The following is a 22,975-nucleotide window of genomic DNA, read 5'->3' as shown; positions in this document are numbered from 1 at the left end:
TAATACTTTCCGAATTAACTGTACATGTATCGTTAATATGTTCCTCCCATTGAAAGAAGACAGCTGGATGCTCATGCATGGGACTGGTGCTGACATGGCTGTGTCAGAGGTGTCAAAAAGGGAGTTTTGGAGAGGAGTGCCACAGACTCGTTTTTAGTAGTGTAATGTCCTCTCCTCTATGTGTGTGTGTGTGCACGAAGCGTCTGTGTGTGTTGTTGTGCATGTGTGTGTGTGTGTGTGTGTGACTGTTTGTGCGTTTGTGCGTGTGGGGGCATTTTCCTCTAACACTCAAATTGGTGCCATCTGTCTGCTATTTTAACATGGCTTCAGAATGTAGAAATCCATTGAAAATCTCCTTCATTACTCTGGACAAAGGCAGACAAGGTCGCTCCCTCTAAATAAACAATCCCAGGGGATTGTCCTGGATGGACAGAATCATTGTCAATTTCAGATAACCCCCCACAGTTTACCTGGGGTTAACAGTACATGCCTGCTGGCTCATTGCCTTATTTATCCTCTCTCTCTCTCTCTCTCTCTCTCTCTCTCTCTCTCTCTCTCTCTCTCTCTCTCTCTCTCTCTCTTTCTCACCCCTCTCTCTCTCTCTTTCTCACCCCTCTCTCTCTCTCTCTCTTTCTCACCCCTCTCTCTCTCTCTCTCTCTCTCTTTCTCTCTTTCTCACCTCTCTCTCTCTCTCTCTCTCTCTCTCTCTCTCTCTCTCAATTCAATTCAAGGGGCTTTATTGGCATGGGAAAGATATGTTAACATTGCCAAAGCAAGTGAAGTAGATAATATACGAAAGTGAAATAAACAATAAAAATTAACAGTAAACATTACACTCACAGAAGTTCCAAAATAATCAAGACATTACAAATGCTGTATTATGTATATATACAGTGTTGTAACGATGTGCAAATGGTTAAATTACAAAAGGGAAAATAAATAAACATAAATATGGGTTGTATTTACAATGGTGTTTGTTCTTCACTGGTTGCCCTTTTCTTGTGGCAACAGGTCACAAATCTTGCTGCTGTGATGGCACCATGTGGTATTTCACCCAGTAGATATGGGAGTTAGGAAGGAGGTTAGGAAGTGCAGCTCAGTTTCCACCTCATTTTGTGGGCAGTGTGCACATAGCCTGTCTTCTCTTGAGAGCCAGGTCTGCCTATGGCTGCCTTTCTCAATAGCAAGGCTATGCTCACTGAGTCTGTACATAGTCAAAGCTTTCCTTAAGTTTGGGTCAGTCACAGTGGTCAGGTATTCTGCCACTGTGTACTCTCTGTTTAGGGCCAAATAGCATTCTAGTTTGCTCAGTTTTTTTTGTTAATTCTTTCCAATGTGTCAAGTAATTATCTTTTTGTTTTCTCATGATTTGATTGGGTCTAATTGTGTTGCTGCGCTGGTGCTCTGTGGAGTCTGTGTTTGTGAACAGAGCCCCAGGACCAGCTTGCTTAGGGGACTCTTCTCCAGGTTAATCTCTCTGTAGGTGATGGCTTTGTTATGGAAGGTTTGGGAATCGCTTCCTTTTAGGTGGTTGTAGAATTTACCGGGTCTTTTCTGGATTTTGATAATTAGCGGGTATCGGCCTAATTCTGCTCCTCATCCATTATTTGGTGTTTTATGTTGTACACAGAGGATATTTTTTTGCAGAATTCTGCATGCAGAGTGTCAATTTGGTGTTTGTCCCATTTTGTGAATTGTTGGTTGGCAGTGCAGAGACTGCTGTACAATACTGATGTCGGCTGGAGGGAACCAGCATGTGCACTGCTGAGGAGAGCTGGCGGATTAGGGTTGGACCGGCAGCTGTTCCTCATGAAGCTGGAAGGCTGAGTACAGCAGGTCTCTCAGACTTTTACTCTGCAGTGCTGAGGACCTGGCAGCTGCTAAGGCCCACGCGAGAAGGGGGTGTGGAGCTTGGGTTGTGGGTGTGGAAGGAGCCTATCTTCCACAACCCAGCCATCCCTTTGAGATCGGTTCAGTCGGCCACCCTGCAGAGGCAACTGATGGCAGCGGGTTTACTAAGGCTGGGTGACCTGCGACTGCTGGGAAAGGAGGGGTGGAAATCCCTGTCCTGGCACAACAAACAGGAATAACATCTCTTAGGCTGCTGGAAAGATTCCTGGAGGAGGTCCAGGAGGCACTTTCTGAGCCGGTAAGGGGGGTGTTTGAGCGACCAAAGGGGGAGGGGCCACCAATGTTTCCGCCACTGCAGGTGACGGCAGAGACAGGGGACTGGTTAGGGGGTCTGGAAGACTTGTTCAATTTTAACACTTTGAGCCTGGGGGATTTTGAGGGGGTGGGAGGCAAAGCCCTCTACAACCTCTGCATTAAGGTAAGGAACATTAGGAGCCTAACAGGAGTGAAGGCACATCAGTGGCAGGGGGTATGTGGGGCGGAGATTATGGTGGGTTTTAGATGGAGGGGGCTCAACAAACCCCCAGTACCAAAGAGGTCAGGGGACCTCCAGTGGAGGGTTCTACATGGAGCCCTGGCCACTAACAGCTGGTTGGCACGGGTTGAACCGGGAGTCGGGCAGGGGTGTCCTTTCTGTGCAAAGTTGGCTATTTGGCTAACAAGGAGGAACAGGGTCAAAGGTGGGGGGATAACAGACCCTTTATAATTGTTTAATGGGATGGTCTCTGCGCGCCTTAGGGTAGAATTTGAGTTGTATAAAATGTTAAAAAGTGAGGAGATGTTTCAGGAGATATGGTGTGTTGGGGGGGTTGTCTGTATAGCTGGGGAAGATGTTTTGGATATACGGTTGTAGAAGTGGTGCGGTTTTTGGTTATTGTGATGTGTGGTGTTGTTTTGTATCGTGGGGTCGAGGGTAAGGTGAGTATGGTACATGTATGCAGTACAGGATATATTTTGGTGTTTTATTTTAAGGGGGCGTGGGGGGGTTAATGAAATGAGAATGTTTCATTAAAGAAAGTCAAAAAGTCTCTCTTTCTCTCACCTCTCTCTCTCTCTCTCTCTCTCTCTCTCTCTCTCTCTCTCTCTCTCTATCTCTCTCAGTCGGTAGCAGACAGATACCATGCAGATGAGTGATGGCCCCAGTCGCGTCCCTGTCTTTGTGGCCCCGCCCAACGGTAACCTCCGGTCGCCAGGATGCGTCCCCAGCAGGGTCATACCTGTCCGCTCCCCGCCTCCGGCTAAGGCCCCACCCCCTCCCCCCCTGAAGCCCATTGGCCCGCCTCCTGAGTGCCGGGCAACCTTTAATCTATCAGAGGAGGGCCAGCACCGGGAGCGTGCTCAGATTCTGAGGAAGAACACCTTCATCTGCTTTAGTGTCTCCCTGGGGGCCTTTTTCCTCTTTCTCATCCTCATCCTCAGCCTCACCAGTGGAGACGTGTTGGACGGTGAGTGTGTGTTTGTGTGAGTATAAGGATGTTATGAGCTGTTAATACGGACTTGGCTAAGTTACTTAGGCCCATTGCTCCACAGTACTCATAGTTTTCTATCATACCCTGTTTTACTCTGACTCAGAGCTTCTCTATCTATGTCTGTGTCAGTGATGTGATGTTGTCTTTGATTGGTCCTGTCTGTGTGCACAGATAACTGTCCCGACCACAGCCCCTCCCTGAGCAGCTGGAACCCAGGTCACAACCCAGAGAAGGCCATGGTCGTCCGAGGGGGAGATCTGTTTCGATTGGACTCTTCTGCTACCTTCTACTCGCTAACCATCCAATCAGGAGGTAGGTTAGGTCCTCTCTCTGATCTGAACACATTTCCACACCAGAAGTAAATAGAGTCAGAGCATGCAGTATTTGGCACTGGGTTCCGAGATTAAGTTCAGAATAATGTGGCTTTCTCTAGAAAGTATCATAAAGAATACGGCCTCTGATGAAGTGATTGTTTTGTATTTTAGCCTATATCTGTCTTCCCACAGGCCGAGTGGTCTTTGCAGACAATACTGAGGGCTCCAAAAACATCACTCTCAGAACGCGTTATGTGCTGATTGAAGACGGGGGTTCGCTGCACATTGGTGCCCCCAAATGCCGCTACCGCTCCCGGGCCACCATCACCCTTCTGGGCCGTTCAGACGAGAAGGCCGTAGCGGAAGTACCGGAACTGGGCCGGAAGTTCATTGGGGTGCGTGGAGGCGCAACCCTGGAGCTTCACGGGGCAGAGAGGCTGTCGTGGACCCTCCTGACCCGCAGCGTCCCCTCCTCAGGCCTAGCCACGGGGGGCTATGCCTTTCAGCGCAACTTTAGCCGTGGCATCAACCTGCGTGTGGTGGACCAGGACACGGCCGCCATTCTGTTCACCGAGCGCTACGACACATATGAGTCACGGAACGACAGCCGGCGGCTCATGCAGCTTCTCCAGTCGCTGCCTGTAGGGCGCATCGTCACGCTGGCCGTGGGAGACTCTGCCACCAAGAACCTGCTGGACGAGACCAAGAGAACCATCCAGAGCCTGCTGGGTAGTACCTACGTCCATGACCTCAAATACAGGTAAAAATACAGTTAAATATAATATGAATACCTTAAATTCTGGACTATAAGCCGCAACTTTTTTCCCAGGCTTTGAACCTCGCGGCTTAAACAATGACGCGGCTAATATATGGATTTTTCCAGCTTTCATTTAAAAAAAATAAAAATAAACACATTCTGTGACGTGCTCAGTTTTTTGGCGGCATGAAGCTTTCATTAGACCAATGAAATTGCCGAACGGGTTAAGGTCAAACAACTTTTTTGTTTACTGTTTAGATTAAATCGAGCGATCTCAAACTTCCCATCATTCTGATTACGGTAGTCATTTTGTCACCCTCATCATGGCAAAGACACGGAGAAATGCATATGATGCAGCTTTCAAGTTGAAGGCGATTGATCTGGTTGTTGGAAAAGGAAATAGAGCTGCTGCACGGGAGCTTGGTCTTAATGAGTCGATGATAAGACGTTGGAAACAGCAGCGTGAGGAATTGACTCAGTGCAAAAAGACAACTAAAGCTTACTGCAAATGTTTTATTTTTTGTTACAAGCCGTGTTTCGTTAAAGCCTATTTATTTTTGTTAAAAGCCGTGTTTCGTTAAAGCCTATTTATTTTTGTTACAAGCCGTGTTTCTTTAAAGCCTGTGTAAAGTTCATTTGTTTCAATGTACCGGTAGGCACCTGCGGCTTATAGACATGTGCGGCTTATTTATGTTCAAAATAATATTTTATTTTAAATTCAGTGGGTGCGGCTTATATTCAGGTGCGCTTAATAGTCCAGAAATTATGGTATTACCAAATTAATTTGGTAAAGAATAGACAGATAATGATTAGAGATGGAGTCGTAGGAGGTGCAAGGAGGTGGCCGATACCGATTTCCGATATTTTCCTTGCCAAAAAAAAAACCCGATACCGATATTAATATTTTTAGCAGCCTTTTAAGCATTCTAGTACAGTTAAATAGTTATCACACACATGGACACAGCGTTCTAAGGCACTGCATCTCAGTGCAAGAGGCGTCACTACAGTCCCTGGTTCGAATCCAGGCTGTATCACATTCGGCCATGATTGTGAGTCCCATAGGGCGGCACACAATTGGCTCAGCGTCATCCGGGTGTCACGATTGTCGTATGAAGGAGCGGACCAAAGCGCGTGTATCGGTCCACATCTTTATTTAACTGTGAAACTATGCAAGACATACAATAAACTAATAAACAAAAACAACAAACCGTGACGAAGAGGTGAAACATACACTAACTCAAAATAATCTCCCACAAAACCTAGTGGGAAAAACAACAACTAAAATATGATCCCCAATTAGAGACAACGATGACCAGCTGCCTCTAATTGGAGATCATCCCCCCAAAAAACAACATAGAAAAACAGAAACTAGAACCACACAACATAGAACATTTTAACTAGACAAAACCCCCTGTCACGCTCTGACCTACTCTACCATAGAAAATAAAAGCTTTCTATGGTCAGGATGTGACACCGGGCTGTCATTGTAAATAAGAATTTGTTCTTAACTGACTTGCGTAGTTAAAAAAAGGTTACACACACACCACACTGACCAAAAAGTTATTCTTTTGGCATTTACGTATGTCCCCATTACCAGTAAAACATAATCAAAACCTATTTCTTTCACTTACTTGCTGTGCTGTTTCATTGTTCAGTTGTTTAATTCTCAACCAGGATTTCTATGGTACGCCATTTGGGTCTTTGCGTGTCAAAAAAGATACACGTCAAATAACACTATTTGACGTATCAAATAACACAACATAATCTGTTTCAGTAGCTATAGTTAGCTAGCTAATCGTTCATGGCCGGTGATTTCTTGTTTGCTGACTTTTTTGTACAGCTTTGACAGTGCTACTGTATCTTTTTTGACACGCAAAGACTCAAACGGCATTCCATAGTATGTATGTTGTGAAGCTAATAGCAGTGACGCTATTACTGTGTAACTCCGGTAGGGAAACATTGAGAAAAAAAACAAAAAGCATTGGAAAAATAGCGCACTTGGTAGTGTTAACCGGTGTTCGACCGGTCAGCAAAAGCCAACATCACCCACGACAGAGAACGGTTCATTATCAAGGGCAATGAATTCCATTATCTTGGCTTTAATGGATTTCACCTTTGAGTTGTCTCGCTGAAATTTTGACTTGTTGACTGGCAGACATTGTGGGCTGGTTTAGGAATGCTGTGTTGCACGTATTGCGCAACATTTTGTGTGCCGTCATTGCGTCATGTACCTTCGTTATATAGCTATGTACGTCAGCTTTGACATAGGTTTTGCACATCGGCGTTAAACTAGACATCGATATATCGTGAACATATCGGAATCGTCCGATATTTGCTACAAATGCCAACATCGGTATCGGCCGATTCCGATATGTTCACGATATATTGTGCATCGCTAATCTGAAGCTGTGTCACTGGAGCAGTGTGTAACAGTTTATACTACCCATCTCATGGGAGTGATTGAGAGGGTTTGTTTTACTACGTCCTTCAAAATCAAGCCTAATCTTTCATGTCATGCCAGCAGAACCTCATCTCCTCCCTGCAAATACTGTCAACACGATTCCAGTGAAACATTCAGAGTCGTTTCTTCCTGTTTTTCCGGAGACCATATTCCGGCAGAAAGTGCACGGCTTGAGGGATAAGCAGGCTTGCTTCCAGGATTTGTGCAAAATGAGCTGACTCTGTACTTTTCGCCTTTGCACAAGGCAGGTCAAACAGGTCAAAAACACACTGTCCCCTGAACACAGAGGGACACATATAATGTCCATTTGAATACAGATCTTTAGCAATGCCAGTGACTTGTATACTATCACGTTTCAGGTAAGACCCAGATGCAGACAACATCGAAGTAACAACAGTTTATTAATCGAACAGGGGTAGGCAAAAGGCAGGTCAAGGGCAGGCAGAGGTCAGTAATCCGGAAAGGTGGGGCAAAGGTACAGGACGGCAGGCAGGGTCAGGGTCAGGGCAGGCAGAAACATCGGGAAAACTAGGAAACAGGAACAATCGAGAGACAGGAGCAGAGGGAAAAACACTGGTAGGCTTGACGAAACAAAATGAACTGGCAACAGACAGAGAACACAGGTATAAATACACAGGGGATAATGGGGAAGATGGGCAACACCTGTAGGGGGTTGGAGACAATCACAAAGACAGGTGAAACAGATCAGGGTGTGACAGTATACAGTACAGTTGATAATACACTTTATGTTATTTTTTGGTGCTCTGCTGTAAAACCATTCCAACACTCTAGTTTGAGCATCTCACAATTTTAGACATAGAGCTCATGAAGCCTTATTTACACAGACGCGCACACACACACACACACACACACACACACACACACACACACACACACACACACACACACACACACACACACACACACACACACACACACACAAACAAACTTAGCCCAATGGAATAGAAAGTTTAGATTTTTAGTTATTTGTTGGGCACTCCTGGCCTGGGCAGCTTTCTAGTCTCAAACCCAAACCACACCAATCCACAGTGTCACGTTTCACACGTGGAGTTGTCGCCAAGGCAACGCTGCGGTCCCCAGCCCCAAATCTAATCAAATCCATAGCGTGACACTTTCATAAATGGATCACAATTCAGTCTAGCTACCTAGGCACGATAAACAGGGACTGTTATGCTTTCTGATTACACACTGATTTTGTTTGTGCGTAGTATGTGTGTGTCTGTGTTTGTCTGTGTCTAGTATGTGTGTGTCTGTCTGTGTGAGCTAGCTAGCAGGGTCCAGGGTATTTGAGACTTGTGTCAGTTACAGTCATACTGTCTTAATGTGACTGAGGGAGACATGATTGAAAGTACTGGGCAGGAGGTCATCTGGGTCGTGATCATTATGGCACCCAACGGAAAAATAATAATAATTTGCTACGGAAAACAAAATGTGTTTCTTAAAAGACAAGTCCAGGTAGTACCTATTTGTTTCAGTTTCGCGCCTTTTGCTGCTTATTGAACACAACCCAGGATGTAATCTGGCTGGGCAAAAGTGGACAGACAGCAGGAGAACACCAGGAACTGCACAGAGGAAATGTTTTCTACACACAGGAAATGTGTTCGATGTAGGCACTCCCATACACACACACACACACACACACACACACACACACACACACACACACAGACACACACACACACACACACACACACACACACACACACACACACACACACACACACACACACACACACACACACACACACACACACACTGCCTATGGGCATTCCTATCCCCACCATGCCCCCAGAGTCCTGCAGGTGAACCCCTGAAACAAACAGCAACAATCATGAATTTCAAGCCCGCACACACAAACTCACACACCATGATCAAACACACCCATTCCATACAGTGAGGGTAATGACTAATGTACCCTCTAAGCTGTGTGCGTGTGCGGCGCAGCTCCCCTGGGACTTCTGTGCAGAAGAAATATCAGCTTGCGCAGAAAAGCACGAGATTGAACTTCACTCAACTCTCTAGTTTTTCCCTTTAGTTAACATTATCAACGTTTCACTCTACTGTGTGAATTGCCAATATTAACCACTTTCAGCACAACAAACCGAAACAAAACGAACTATGCAAAACTTATTATGCAAAATTAACTATGCATGAGATTTTGTTATAGGCAGAACACACTGGAATAGGATTATTTTGCAATGACAGGCACACTAAGCCCTTATTCTACAGACTGGTGTGGCATAACCAATAACCAGCTGCAGTATCCTTATATGCAAATAGACCATTACCATATATGGATCTGTGCCAAACTGGACTGTGTTTACAGCATGAGAGGTCGTGTGTAGATGCGCTTGTTTTAAGATCAAAACGAGAGCTGCTTGTAGCCACACGTACACATTTGTTCATATTCTTTGCTAGTTAGTGAGTTATTAGCCCAGTTATAGCTCATTTCTAGTCAGCAATGGGGGAGTGGTTACTTCCTACAAGAGCACAAAACGTGTACATTTCTTGACATTTTTGAAAAGCAAGTCAGGTAAATAGCCTTTTTTTTCTGTCTTAAAGGGGCAGTGTTGTATTTTGAGACAGGCTTTAATAATCTAAGTAGCCAATAGGCAGAGGGTGGCATAATTTGTCTGATTCTCTGTAATAATGGTATGGGAATATTAATTAACTTTATTTTGTAAAGTGGTTTCTTGCATCAAACAACACATTTTCAGTCACCTCCTTGTCTGTAGGACAAGTGGATAAACAGGATAATGTCAAGCCCTGCATGTTTTTTCCAAAATTCTAATGGAATGTGGGCCTACATTGAACACCACACATTGGCTGCTACTGTAGGCTGAATGATAGAACAGCTATTTCTAATGTTAAAATGTTATAGGATGCATTTTCTCCATTGTTGTTGATGGTAGGCCACTCTGGTAGAGCTACATTATGATCAAATAGCCACAGTAGCCTACTTGGCCACTGTTATAACTGTAACTTAAAGCAGGTACAGCCTCAGTGTTCACAGTAAACGCACACCAGAAGTTGCACACACACACACACACACACACACATTGAGTGTAATAGCTGCTGGGAGGACAGGGTGCTTTCACAGATGGTTCCTGTTTGTATTTCAGCGGGTAAATGGTAGAGAGGCTCTTTGATCTGCTGAATGGCGTATTGGCCCGTGATTGTGTCGTTAGGACCAGCCTCAACAGAGAGCTGACAGTCGGGCCTACTTCCAGACGTCATCGTATGGAGTGCCCTGTCAGATGTGAAGCCCAAAGAAGTACAGGGGAAAGGTTTTAAAAAGGTAACACAAGGGGAAAGGTTTTAAAAATGTTACCACGCCTGAAAAGGGTACATGATGGTTGAAGATAATGACTGTGTGATTGTGAAGAGAGAATTTCTGATGACGGGGCATAAAGCTTATTTGATGTTTAAAAGTCTAAGCCATTGGGGGGTTTTACTAAGCTAACTGTCACGACACCTACGGAAGGTGGCGCCCCTCCTCGGCCGGGCAGCGCTCGGCGGTCGTCGTCGCCGGCCTACTAGCTGCCACTGATCTCTGTTTCACGTTCTGTTAGTTAGGTCTAGGTTAGTTACACACCTGTTTTGTATTAGTTGTTAGTGGGGAGGGGTATTTAGGCTAGCTAGTTAGGTTTGTGGGTTGTGCGGGATTGTTTATTGTCTGGGCTGATGTTGCTAGTGAGGGTCTGTGTTTTTCCACGGAATTATTGTTGGGCTGCATCCCTAGTTTTCTTTCTTAGAGGGTGGTGCCTTCGATTTTGCACACCCTGCACGCCGTGCTTGTATTTTCCGTGCGAATATTTATTAAAAGTATTATTCCCGGAATCATCTATCTCCTGCGCCTGACTCCACCTCTCCTGCTTCCTCAAGCCACCCATTGTGACACTAACATATGGAATTGTTTTAAGATGGTCATACCATGGATCATTTAACTATTTGATTTGGAATTGTAGGACTCCTTTATGAATAAAAATAAAACAATTATTTGATAAAATATAGAATTTGGTCTTACCTACTATAGCCCATAGAAACACATTGAATAACATGTTCATAAATGGCAAAAAAGACAGTTAAAAAAGAAATCATAAAGAACAAGGCTTTGAAGTGTCTGTCCTATACAGTATCTAGGAGATGTAAGAAGTCTGTCCTATACAGTATCTAGGAGATGTAAGTCTGTCCTATACAGTATCTAGGAGATGTAAGTCTGTCCTATACAGTATCTAGGAGATGTAAGTCTGTCCTATACAGTATCTGGGAGTTGTAAGTCTGTCCTATACAGTATCTAGGAGATGTAAGAAGTCTGTCCTATACAGTATCTAGGAGATGTAAGTCTGTCCTATACAGTATCTAGGAGATGTAAGTCTGTCCTATACAGTATCTGGGAGTTGTAAGTCTGTCCTATACAGTATCTAGGAGATGTAAGAAGTTTGTCCTATACAGTATCTAGGAGATGTAAGAAGTCTGTCCTATACAGTATCTAGGAGATGTAAGTCTGTCCTATACCGTATCTAGGAGATGTAAGAAGTCTGTCTACCTCAATACTTCCATTCATTTGTACGGGTTACCTTCAGACGATTCCCGTGACACTTGTGGGAAGTAAAGCAAAACAGAGAACACCATCGTGTTCGTGAGAGTCTCATCTTTCCATAGAGTGGTCATATTCGGGCGCTACAGATGGTTTCGTTAGAAGTCCGGTTTTCAGGATGTCTCATTGTCTGACAAACACTGCTGTAGATCGGCCATCTTTCACCGCAGATGCGTAAGGCCGACATAGGCGGATGCAGCCCGTACACAAAAAACATATCTCTAACTTAAACTGACAGCTTTTTATGGGGATTTTTTTAATATGTTGCTTAGATTGATGCATGTCAATAGACTCTTTAAGGAGTAACAAAACAAAATTATTTTATGAAAGGTGATGACATTGTTTTGTAGTTATTTTGACATTGTTTTGACGTTGTGTTGATGCTGACATTTCACACTACACCCTTCACTGGTCCAGAGTTGCATGACCCCTGCTCCACACCCAAGCCTTGAACCAGGGGATTGATAGACTTATCTCCACTTCAGAGGCAGATTGCGTTTTGCCTTGTGGGTATTGTGGTGTGCTGGACTGAGATATCCACTGCTATCTCGCTCGAATACTTCCCGAATATTTCTGATGTCAATTCTCAGTCTATATGATTGAGGTGAATGTGATGACCACACACACACACACACACACACACACACACACACACACACACTGACACTATTCATGTCAGTTTGGTCACACCCTTTGCTTGACTAGCCCTTACACAGATGCTAAATCATACATAAGAATGTTGTCCTGTTGATACTCCCAATGCTTTCTTTACAGTGGTCACTACAGGACTACAGGACTACAATAATGTGCAGTTAAATATGTTATGCATACACTCTTAGAAAAAAAGGTTCCAAAAGGGTTCTTCGGCTCTCCCCATAGTCCCAGTCGGTATTAGATAGAACGTTGCGGCCCTGCCCGCCTGTGGGGAAAATAACCTGTGGTTACCTAGGTTACTCGATTGACTCACAGCAAAAACGTGACGTTTTTCAAGCTACATTTTCTTGTCATATCTGTTTGTTTTAGTCAATTTCAAAACTATATTTAAGAAAAGTACAACATCTGTAAAGATTACTTTTCAACATTGCCTACTCCATAGTGTTCTCACTACTCACCCCCCTTTTTATGATGGTGCTTGCAGCCATGTGAGGGAGTGCTAGCTAGCTAGCCAAGACCAACAACAACAGAAAAAGGACTATACAGCTACAAGTAATGAGTGGAGTTACAAAGGGACTATACTAAACAAGTTAAATGTCTTACCTGTGATGAAATGTTTTCCACACACATAGCTACGTGTAGCTTACTTGGACACCGGGTCCCCACATCTCCCAGTCTCCCAGTCTCCCAGTCTCCCACGCCCAATAGCCTGAAGCCACAGGGCTCTTCTCACAGGCTCTATTTCCCTACGTGGGACGTTGCAATCCGTAGATTGGGATTTTTTACCTGGTTGCATTTATGTTGAATAACACAGCAGCTTTTCAGCATGTTTTGTTATTTCTTTATAACAACAAATTGACTATGAAGTTGCCTCTTTTACAATAGGAAATAATGTTTGTTTTCCTCAATTTGTGGGCATGGTCGAGGGGAATTCCTTATTATTATGTGAATACCGACTGGGACTATGGGAGAACCCTTTTTGGTTCCAGGTAAAACCCTTTGTGTAAAGGGTTCTACCTGGAACCAAAAAGAGTTCTTGAAAGGGTTCTCCTATGGGGACAGCTGAAGAACCCTTTTAGGTTCTAGATAGCACCTTTTTTTGTAAGAGTGTAGAGACAAATAACATAACAACAAGCCTTATTATAAAACAATAAAAAGGCTCATACCGGCTTATAACAAGTTATAGAGCATATCTGCCTGGATGCTTTAAGTGTTACCTCGATTTCTTAACAACCTATAAAGCTCAAACTCTGTGTCTCTGCCCATAGGCAGGCCTGGGCACTGGTATCTGTAATTGGTGGAGGGAATGGCTCGTGTTCCGAGGACGTGCGGGAACATGAGAACCATGACACGGGAGGAAAGGCGCTGGCCCGGAAGAACTTCAGCACTGTGGACGGGGTCGGCTTCTCTGTCACCGCGTACAGCGAATGGAGGAACGGTGGGTCATTATAACCAGTTTGGCTTTACTTAAACCCTGCAGCTAGAATGGTTTATAACTTGTTACATTTCTTATCTTTTAAAATGTCCATAACCGCATTAGAGTGCATTATACCTACAGGCTTTAAGTAGTCAGGAATGCCATGTAAAAGCAAAGCTTACACTCAGATTCTCTGATCTTGCAGCTTTTCCTGGATGGTGTATGTGTGGGGGGTTCAAGTGGTTAGTGTTTACAGGCTTGATCAGTCAGCTGGACTGAACATTCCTGAGCGTGTGCGGGCAGGGTCCTCCTGTCACCAGGGCAAACAGCAGCTCACCAGGAGGGGGTTTGGGTTTGGTAGTGGTATGTCCAGTAAGCTGGGATGTTTGTTCTCATACAGTCTTACTCTCACACTTCAATGGTCCACAGAGTCAGTTCAAGATACACTATGGAAGTTTGTTATTGTTTTCGTCTAACTTTTAGCTTGAATGTTGGGTGTATGGTATGGTTCAGATTTGTTATCTCATTAAACCACACAAATCCTTGTTTTAGCCAAATTGCCTGGAAAATTTGACTTTTTCTGACTCTAGATCCTGTTTTCGCCATTAGTTATTTGGTATGCAGGTAGAAAACTGCTAATCCAACAGATCTTATCTGTGCTCTTCCAGGTTTTCCCATATCTGGGTTCCAGGTGGATGCTGTGGACCAGGTAGTCCTCAACCTGCAAGATGATGTACACACCTGGCAACCCGGGAACCATGTTGTGGTTGCCAGTACTGACTATTCCATGCATCAGGCAGAGGAGTTCACACTCCTTCCCTGCCCCCACTGCACCAGCAGACAGGTCAGAGTTCAAGGTGAGTGAAAACGAAGGTAGTGTTTGTACATTTATGGGGGCTTACTTTAATTCTGATATTGAGTATCACTGCTGTGTTTTTAACTGGATATGGTATGATATAAAAATAAGTATCATTAGATATTAGATATTGGATTTTCTCCTTTTCTGTTTTGGTTTCAAAATGTTTGTATTTGTTTTCAATTTTGGGAAAGAAAATTGCCTGTAAGTCTGTATTGTTCTCGCGGACTCTCTCTCTTTCTCTCTCTCTCTCTTAATTTCAGCTACACTCCCCATTGGTAAACAGGGGGCCTGCTGGCTCATTGCCTATTTCTCTGAGTTTAAGAAATGAACAATAAACATTACACTCACAAAAGTTTACATTTCAGATGTACTTATTTCTCTCTCTCTCTCTGTCCCTCCCTCCATCACCCTGTTTTCTGCTGTGTGTGTGGATGACAGTCTGGTTTTATAAACTGTCCATGGTGTCACAAGCCCAGCGAGCAAAACTGGTTGCAATGACATCATGGTCAGATTGTATACTGGTTGTAAGGAATTTTTGTTCACTTCTTTTTAGCAATAACGACCAAAAAAAAGTCCTCATCTGGTTGTAATTTGACCAGATAACAGCCAAAATATGACGTCTTGATCTTGTTATGAAAAGGACATCATAACCTGGTTGTAACAAAGACCAGTTTGTTGTAATCTGGTCTGGCGTTCCACCCTGTGTAGTCCCCTGTCTGCCAACACCTCTGTTTTGGCCTACTGCTCTGATGTCGACAAAAGCCACCTCCCTTCCTGGAGCAAGGGCTGTGTGTGGTGTATGTCTCTGTCTCTGTCTCTCTCTCCTCTCTCTCAATGTTTGTGAGGTGAAGCACACGTCCTGTGGTTCGCAATGGCAGCAGTTGGCTTGCCATATTGGGAGACAATAATGACAAACCGACAGTCTCATCTCATCTCTCTCATCTCATTGTTTTCATGGCTAGAAAGAGAGGTGCTGACGTTGTTCTGTTTGGGATTAAGGTCACTCACCTGGCCCCATCCAATTAAATCTAGACCTACTGTATCGAAACAACCATATATTTGGCTGACTGTTGTTAATATGAACACCTTTAAATATCATATTAATATGTATGTCTAAATGTTTACATACAACAATGGATTTGTTGCTTTCAGTGATATATGACAATAGTACATGCTATGAAGTTTGTGTTCTATGTGTCCCCTCTCACAGGGAAGCCCCAGTTTGGTCACATGGGGGAGATTGTGGACGGGGTGGACATGCGAGCGGAGGTGGCACTGCTCAGCAGGAACATACTCATCTATGGGGAGATGGAAAACACCTGCTATGGAAACAACTGGTGCCAGTTCTTTGGCCACGACACATACGGCGGACACATCAAGGTGTGTGCTTATGTAACCGTGTGTAGCTGTGAGTATAGGGTCTGTGTTGAACCTTGAGCCTGCCTGCCCTGTGCATTTCAGCCTGAGTTATATGCTTATTTAATGCCATTCAGTCTAGTGTAATCATGTTGAACATTACCATATTGCTGTGGCGGAGGGTCATTAGAGCATTCAGCAGACGCTGAATGACTGAGGACATTCATCATTCACACATGATCTAACAACATGTAATTTTCATTAGGTACTTAATGGAAGAAAACAGACTGAAACAGGGAGGGACTACCTGGCCTTCTCCAATAAGAAATGTGTGTTTTCAAAATGTTGGTTGCAAATGGTTTCTGTTGCATGCCCTAATGAACACAACCCAGGCACCACTCAGAGAGAGAGGGGGCATGGATGAGCAACACTCACTACTCTTAATGTTTTGTGTTTCAGTATTGTAATCCTTCTTTGTCCTTTTTTACTCTGTATATTTCACAACCCCACTGAGCACACAGAAACCTCAAACACTTACTCAGACCAACGTCGATGCACATACCCCTCCCTCACACACACACATTCTCTGTATCCAGGATGCACAAGTACAATATTTGCCCTGTATAATGTGTTACATACTCATGCCCTCTTCTGATAAATACATAATAACATTCCTCTTGCCTTATGTAAAAGCAGCCCCTTTGCAGTAAATGGAAAAAAAACCTTGTTTCTTGACTGTAGAGAGTTCTGTCCAAGTGTAGTGTGTGTGTGTGAGAGAGAGTTTGGGTGAGTGAATGAGTGAGTTACAGTTAGCTTGAGGGATTGGCCAATATCTCCTTAACACAAAACAGACAATGTGGAAAAGGCCATATACCTAAGAAAGACCTCCCTGAGTTTACTGCATGTGTTTGTGTCTATTTGCTCATTAGGTCATATTTGTGTGTATCTCTCTCTCTCTCTCTTTCTCACTCTTCGTCTCTCTGTCACTCTCTCTCTCTCTTTCTGTCTCTCTCTCTGTCTTTCTCTCTCTCTGTCCCTCTCTCTCTGTCTCACTCTTCTGTCTCTTTGTCTCTCTCTCTCTCTGTCACTCTCTCTTTCTGTCTCTGTCTCTCTCTGTCTCTCTCTGTCACTCTCTCTTTCTGTCTCACTCTTCTCTCTCTGTCTCTCTCTCGGTCACTCTCTCTCTTTCTGTCTCTGTCTCTCTCTCGCTCTCTGTCCCTCTCTCTCTGTCTCACTCTTCTCTCTCTTTGTCTCTCTCTCTGTCTCACTCTTCTCTCTCTTTGTCTCTCTCTCTGTCTCACTCTTCTCTCTCTTTGTCTCTCTCTCTGTCACTCTCTCTCTTTCTGTCTCTCTCTGTCCCTCTCTCTCTCTGTTTCACTCTTCTCTCTCTTTCTCTCTCTCTGTCTCGCTCTTCTCTCTCTGTCTCTCTCTCTGTCACTCTCTCTCTCTCTTTCTGTCTCTCTGTCCCTCTCTCTCTCTCTGTTTCACTCTTCTCTTTCTTTCTCTCTCTCTGTATAGCATTGTTTGTGCTCAGATCATCTCAGTTGTTGCATGATGTTCCATTCATCAGCAGATGTAACTGTAAAATAGAGCCACCAATAGATCAGCAGAACCAGAGTAATATGATGCAACACAACACAGCACAGCACAGCACAACACAACACAGCACAGCTTACTCTCTCTCTCTCTCTCTCTCTCTCTCTCTCTCCTCTCTACCCCATTTCTCCTCAGATATTTGGGAACTTCACTTCGGTGCACCTGTCCCACGTGGAGCTGAGGAACATGGGGCAGCAGGAGCAGGGTCGCTACCCGGTCCACTTCCACCGCTGTGGGGATGTTGACTGGCGAGGGGGCTACCGGGAACCAGCCTACGTGGACGGCCTCTCCATCCACCACTCCTTCTCCCGCTGCATCACCATTCACGCCACCAACGGCCTGCTGGTGTGTGTGTGCTGTATGTGTGTGCACGTGTGTGTCAGGGCTGGGGTCAATTATAATTGAAGGCAGTCAATTCAGGAAGTGATTTAAAAAAACAAATATTTAAAAATAAAAAACTTTTGAAAAACTTCTCAGTTTATTGATGTCATTGAAAATAGATGTAATTTAAGTTTACTTCATGAATTGACTGTCTTTAATTCGAATTGACTCCAGCCCTGGTGTGTGTGTATGTGCTGTATGTGTGATAAAACTTGGGGAAATGAGGACCATATGACGCCAGTCATGAAATAAATGAATGTCAAATGCGTTGAGAAAGTGAATCGACCAACATTCAGATAACATGATGCAGCAACTCCCAGCTGCTTTCCTGCTCTGCTCCTGTCATTGGTGTGTAGCGTTTCCCAAATGTTTCTCCTCTCCAGGTGAAGGACACTGTAGGCTATGACACCCTGGGTCACTGTTTCTTCCTGAAGGATGGGATGGAGCAGAGGAACACGTTCTTCCACAACCTGGGTTTGGTGACCCGACCAGGAACGCTCCTGCCCACCGACCGCAACGAGACCATGTGCACCAGCATCCGAGACAAAGTGTATAAGAACTATACACCTTCGCCGAGCATGGAGTGCAAGTAAGACTCAGAAAACACCCGTCTGGCCGCGGATAAAAAGAGTAAACAAGTGACAGAGGGGAAATTAGAGGAACAGAATGAAAGTGAAAAGAGGCAGAAATGAGAAAAAAATATAGCTCAAGAAGAATGAGTAATGGAAGTAAGGGTAAAATCTTTTACTGGGTTGGACAGGCCTACTGTGGGGTGTGGTGTGTCAGGTTTTACTGGGTTGGACAGGTCTACTGTGGGGTGTTGTGTGTCAGGTTTTACTGGGTTGGACAGGCCTACTGTGGGGTGTGGTGTGTCAGGTTTTACTGGGTTGGACAGGTCTACTGTGGGGTGTTGTGTCAGGTTTTACTGGGTTGGACAGGTCTACTGTGGGGTGTGGTGTGTCAGGTTTTACTGGGTTGGACAGGCCTACTGTGGGGTGTGGTGTGTCAGGTTTTACTGGGTTGGACAGGTCTACTGTGGGGTGTTGTGTCAGGTTTTACTGGGTTGGACAGGCCTACTGTGGGGTGTGGTGTGTCAGCTTTTACTGGGTTGGACAGGTCTACTGTGGGGTGTTGTGTCAGGTTTTACTGGGTTGGACAGGTCTACTGTGGGGTGTTGTGTCAGGTTTTACTGGGTTGGACAGGTCTACTGTGGGGTGTGGTGTGTCAGGTTTTACTGGGTTGGACAGGTCTACTGTGGGGTGTGGTGTGTCAGGTTTTACTGGGTTGGACAGGTCTACTGTGGGGTGTTGTGTCAGGTTTTACTGGGTTGGACAGGTCTACTGTGGGGTGTGGTGTGTCAGGTTTTACTGGGTTGGACAGGTCTACTGTGGGGTGTTGTGTGTCAGGTTTTACTGGGTTGGACAGGCCTACTGTGGGGTGTGGTGTGTCAGGTTTTACTGGGTTGGACAGGCCTACTGTGGGGTGTGGTGTGTCAGGTTTTACTGGGTTGGACAGGTCTACTGTGGGGTGTGGTGTGTCAGGTTTTACTGGGTTGGACAGGTCTACTGTGGGGTGTGGTGTGTCAGGTTTTACTGGGTTGGACACGTCTACTGTGGGGTGTTGTGTCAGGTTTTACTGGGTTGGACAGGTCTACTGTGGGGTGTGGTGTGTCAGGTTTTACTGGGTTGGACAGGTCTACTGTGGGGTGTGGTGTGTCAGGTTTTACTGGGTTGGACAGGCCTACCTTGAGAGAAGAGAAAGGGTTCATGTCCTCTGTGTGAGAGTGATAGGGCCGTCTTATCCCTGCAAAATCAACCACCCCGCTGCATGGGATGTGTTTCTGTTTCTGGGGGAGGTTGAAAAGGAGGTCTGTTTGGGGAGCAGCAGGCAAGGTTTTTGGAGGACTGTGTGTGTGTGTGTGTGTGTGTGTGTGTGTGTGAGAGAGAGAGAGTACAGGTGTGTGTGTGTCCGTGTGCGTGCGTGTGTGTGTGTGTGTGTGTTGGCAGAACTGTCCCTGGACAGGATTTATGTGGGAGAGGTGGATTTTTCCATGGATAACAGGAGTCACTGTTCTTATTAAATTAATAGATCCTTATATTAACAATCAGTTAGCCTGGAGACATCTCCTCTAATGCCCTTTCATCCTCCCTGTGTGTCTGTCTGTGTCTGCTCGGTGTGTGTGTGTGTTGTTTTAGGGCAGTGTCTACGTTCTGGATCGCCAACCCCAATAATAACCTCATAAGCAACGCTGCTGCAGGCTCCCAGGTATGACTGTAATAAGCATCTCTGCCTACCAACAAAACAACACTGTTTAATAATGAATAAATAACGATCAGCAGGGGACTGAGACTGTACATCTGGTGAGCCCCCCCAGCTTTAAGGTTTAGCCACTCATAAGGATCTAAGGCTGTGGCTTACCGGTTCATCTCATGTGATGAAGTGATAAATCTGGGGAGATATTAGGTTCTTACTTTTACATCAACAGCAATAAATGATGGCTTCAACCAGGAGATTAAGTTCAACATCAAGACCTTACTGTTCTAGTTCAAGCACAATTGTATATTGATACATTATACTCAATGACAGTACTCTCTCTGTGCAATACTCAATGACAGTACTCTCTCTGTGCAATACTCAATGACAGTACTCTCTCTGTGCAGTTCTCTCTCTCTCTCTCTCTCTCTCTCTCTCTCTCTCTCTCTCTCTCTCTCTCTCTCATACCTGCTGTCTTGACCTCTGAATGCTCGGCCATGAAAAGCAAACTGACATTTACTCCTGAGGTGCTGACTTGTTGCACCCTTTATAACCACTGTGATTATTATTTGACACTGCTGGTCATCTATGAACATTTTGAAGAACGATCTGGCCTTAATGGCCATGTACTCTTAAAATCTCCACCGGGCACAGCCAGAAGAGGACTGGCCACCCCTCAGAGCTTGGTTCCTCTAGGTTTCTTCATAGGTTCCTGTCTTTCTAGGGAGTTTTTCCTAGCCACTGTGTTTCTACATCTGCATTGCTTATTCTTAGGGGTTTTAGGCTGGGTTTCTGTATAAGCACTTTGTGACATCTGCTGATGTAAAAAGAGCTTCTAAATACATTTGATTGATTATTACTCCAGGAGCATTATTATTTTTCACTCCATTCACCCCCCCCCCCCCCACTCCCCATGTCATCCTAAAGGATGCTGGGATATGGTATGTGTTCCACAGCTCATCCACAGGGGACTCTCATGGGCTGGTTCCAGAGACCCGGGCAGAGCTGACCCCTTTGGGGATCTTCTACAACAACCGTGTGCACTCCAACTTTAAGGTACCACTCACTGGCAGCACTGTGTGAAAGACAAACACACTGTGATTCTGTGTGGCTCAGCTGGTAAAAGCATGGCGCTAACAACACCAAGGTCTTGGCGTTAAATTCCCGCAGGGATCACATACACGAAGTAGTAAGAGCTCTTCCAATTGTCTGATTTCTCCCCCATACAGTATGCCAGCTCTCACTCAAAACCTTACACATGCACGCGTCCTTTTTATCCATGCCAAACTTGGTACAAAACCACACCCACAAGAAACCTAGCAACATTAAAAGCTGAGCTGATTGGTCAGAGTTCGGTTGTTTCCTGTGACGAAGCAAAGGCGCGCGAGAGAAGGAGGAACATTAGAGATGGAATCCCCACCAAAACAAAACATTGCCATCCATACTTGCATTTTCCCGAATTGCCATTGATTCACTATTACTGACAATCATGTAATGTTAGTTTTCTACAGTCACATGTTTCTTGCCTTTCGTTTAGCTCATTTCAAACGATTCTGCGAAACTGCTCGTCTCCTGCAGTCGGTTGCATGGCAGGCACGAGGGAACGTCCGAACTCTGACCAATCAGCGTGGCTTTGAATGTTGCTAGGTTACCCGTGGGCGTGGTTTTGCACCAAGTTTGGCGTGGATAATACGGGATTGGTGTCCCCACCGCGGGACAGTTGAGCTAACGAAGGCTAATGTGATTAGCATGAGGTTGTAAGCAACAAGCTTAAATTCTTGTTAATCTAACTGCACTGTCCAATTTAGAGTAGCTATTACAGTGAAGGAATACCATGCTATTGTTTGAGAGTGCACAACTATGAACTTTATAATGTATTAATAAACCAATTAGGCACATTTGGGCAGTCTTGATACAACATTTTGAACAGATATGAAATGGTTCATTGGATCAGTCTAAAACTTTGCACATACACTGCTGCCATCTAGTGGCCAAAATCTAAATTGCACCTGGGCTAGACTAATATATTATGGCCTTTCTCTTGCATTTCAAAGATACATTTTACATTTTAGTCGTTTTACAGGCACTCTAATCCAGAGCGACTTACAGTAGTGAGTGCATACATTTCATACAGTACTGGTCCCGTGGGAATTATACCCACAAACATGGCGTTGCAAACACCATGCTCTACCAACTGAGCCACACGGGCCCGTGTGGCTCAGTTGGCAAATAAAATGCAAACAAATGCATGTCTTCTTCTTTGTATTTTCTCTTACCAGATCTAATGTGTTATGTTCTCCTACATTATTTTCACATTTCCACAAACGTCAAAGTGTTTCCTTTGAAATGATATCAAGAATATGCATATCCTTGCTTCAGGTCCTGAGCTACAGCCAGTACTGTCATTTTAGGCAGGGGGAAAAAAGGGTCGGATCCTTAAGAGGATAAAAAGGACTCCACATGCACACCCACTTCACTCGCCGCACACAGACACGCACACTAGCATTTGTAATAGGCTTCTGTTTCTCTGGCTTAATAGCAAAATGAGGTTAGGTGAACTGGGAGCCCATTGTCCACTCTGACCACAAATGCCTCTCTCATAAGGAGTGAGCTTATAGGGTTTTTCTTTATTTTTACTATTTTCTACATTGTAGAATAATAGTGAAGACATCAAAACTATGAAATAACACATATGGAATCATGTAGTAACCAAAAAAAGTGTAAAACAAATCAAATATATTTAATATTTGATATTCTTCAAATAGCCACCCATTGCCTTGATGACCAGCTTCACCTGGAATGCTTTTCCAACAGTCTTGTAGGAGTTCTCACATATGCTGAGCACTTGTTGGCTGCTTTTCCTTCACTCTGTGATTCGACTCACTCCAAACCATATCAATTTGGTTGAGGTAGGGGGATTGTGGAG

General features: G+C 44.6%; 1 protein-coding gene across 1 annotated transcript in view; it reads left to right on the top strand.

Moving 5' to 3' along the window:
- Nucleotides 1–22,975, top strand: part of LOC106585357 (cell surface hyaluronidase) — a 39,333-nt gene that overhangs the window by 3,114 nt on the left and 13,244 nt on the right. The window contains exons 2-11 of the mRNA XM_014171452.3: nt 3,013–3,356; nt 3,552–3,692; nt 3,887–4,454; nt 13,456–13,625; nt 14,273–14,461; nt 15,674–15,843; nt 17,551–17,760; nt 18,180–18,385; nt 19,992–20,061; nt 20,977–21,105. Of these exons, the coding sequence (XP_014026927.3) occupies nt 3,032–3,356; nt 3,552–3,692; nt 3,887–4,454; nt 13,456–13,625; nt 14,273–14,461; nt 15,674–15,843; nt 17,551–17,760; nt 18,180–18,385; nt 19,992–20,061; nt 20,977–21,105 (2,178 nt within the window). The 5' untranslated portion in view covers nt 3,013–3,031. The remainder of the gene's footprint in view (nt 1–3,012; nt 3,357–3,551; nt 3,693–3,886; nt 4,455–13,455; nt 13,626–14,272; nt 14,462–15,673; nt 15,844–17,550; nt 17,761–18,179; nt 18,386–19,991; nt 20,062–20,976; nt 21,106–22,975) is intronic.

The sequence above is a fragment of the Salmo salar genome, chromosome 24, assembly GCF_965601325.2.
Source record: "Salmo salar chromosome 24, fSalSal1, whole genome shotgun sequence".
Classification (NCBI taxonomy): domain Eukaryota; kingdom Metazoa; phylum Chordata; class Actinopteri; order Salmoniformes; family Salmonidae; genus Salmo; species Salmo salar.
The sequence above is the reverse complement of the archived record's forward strand: the minus strand, read 5'-3'. Positions and strand labels throughout refer to the sequence as shown.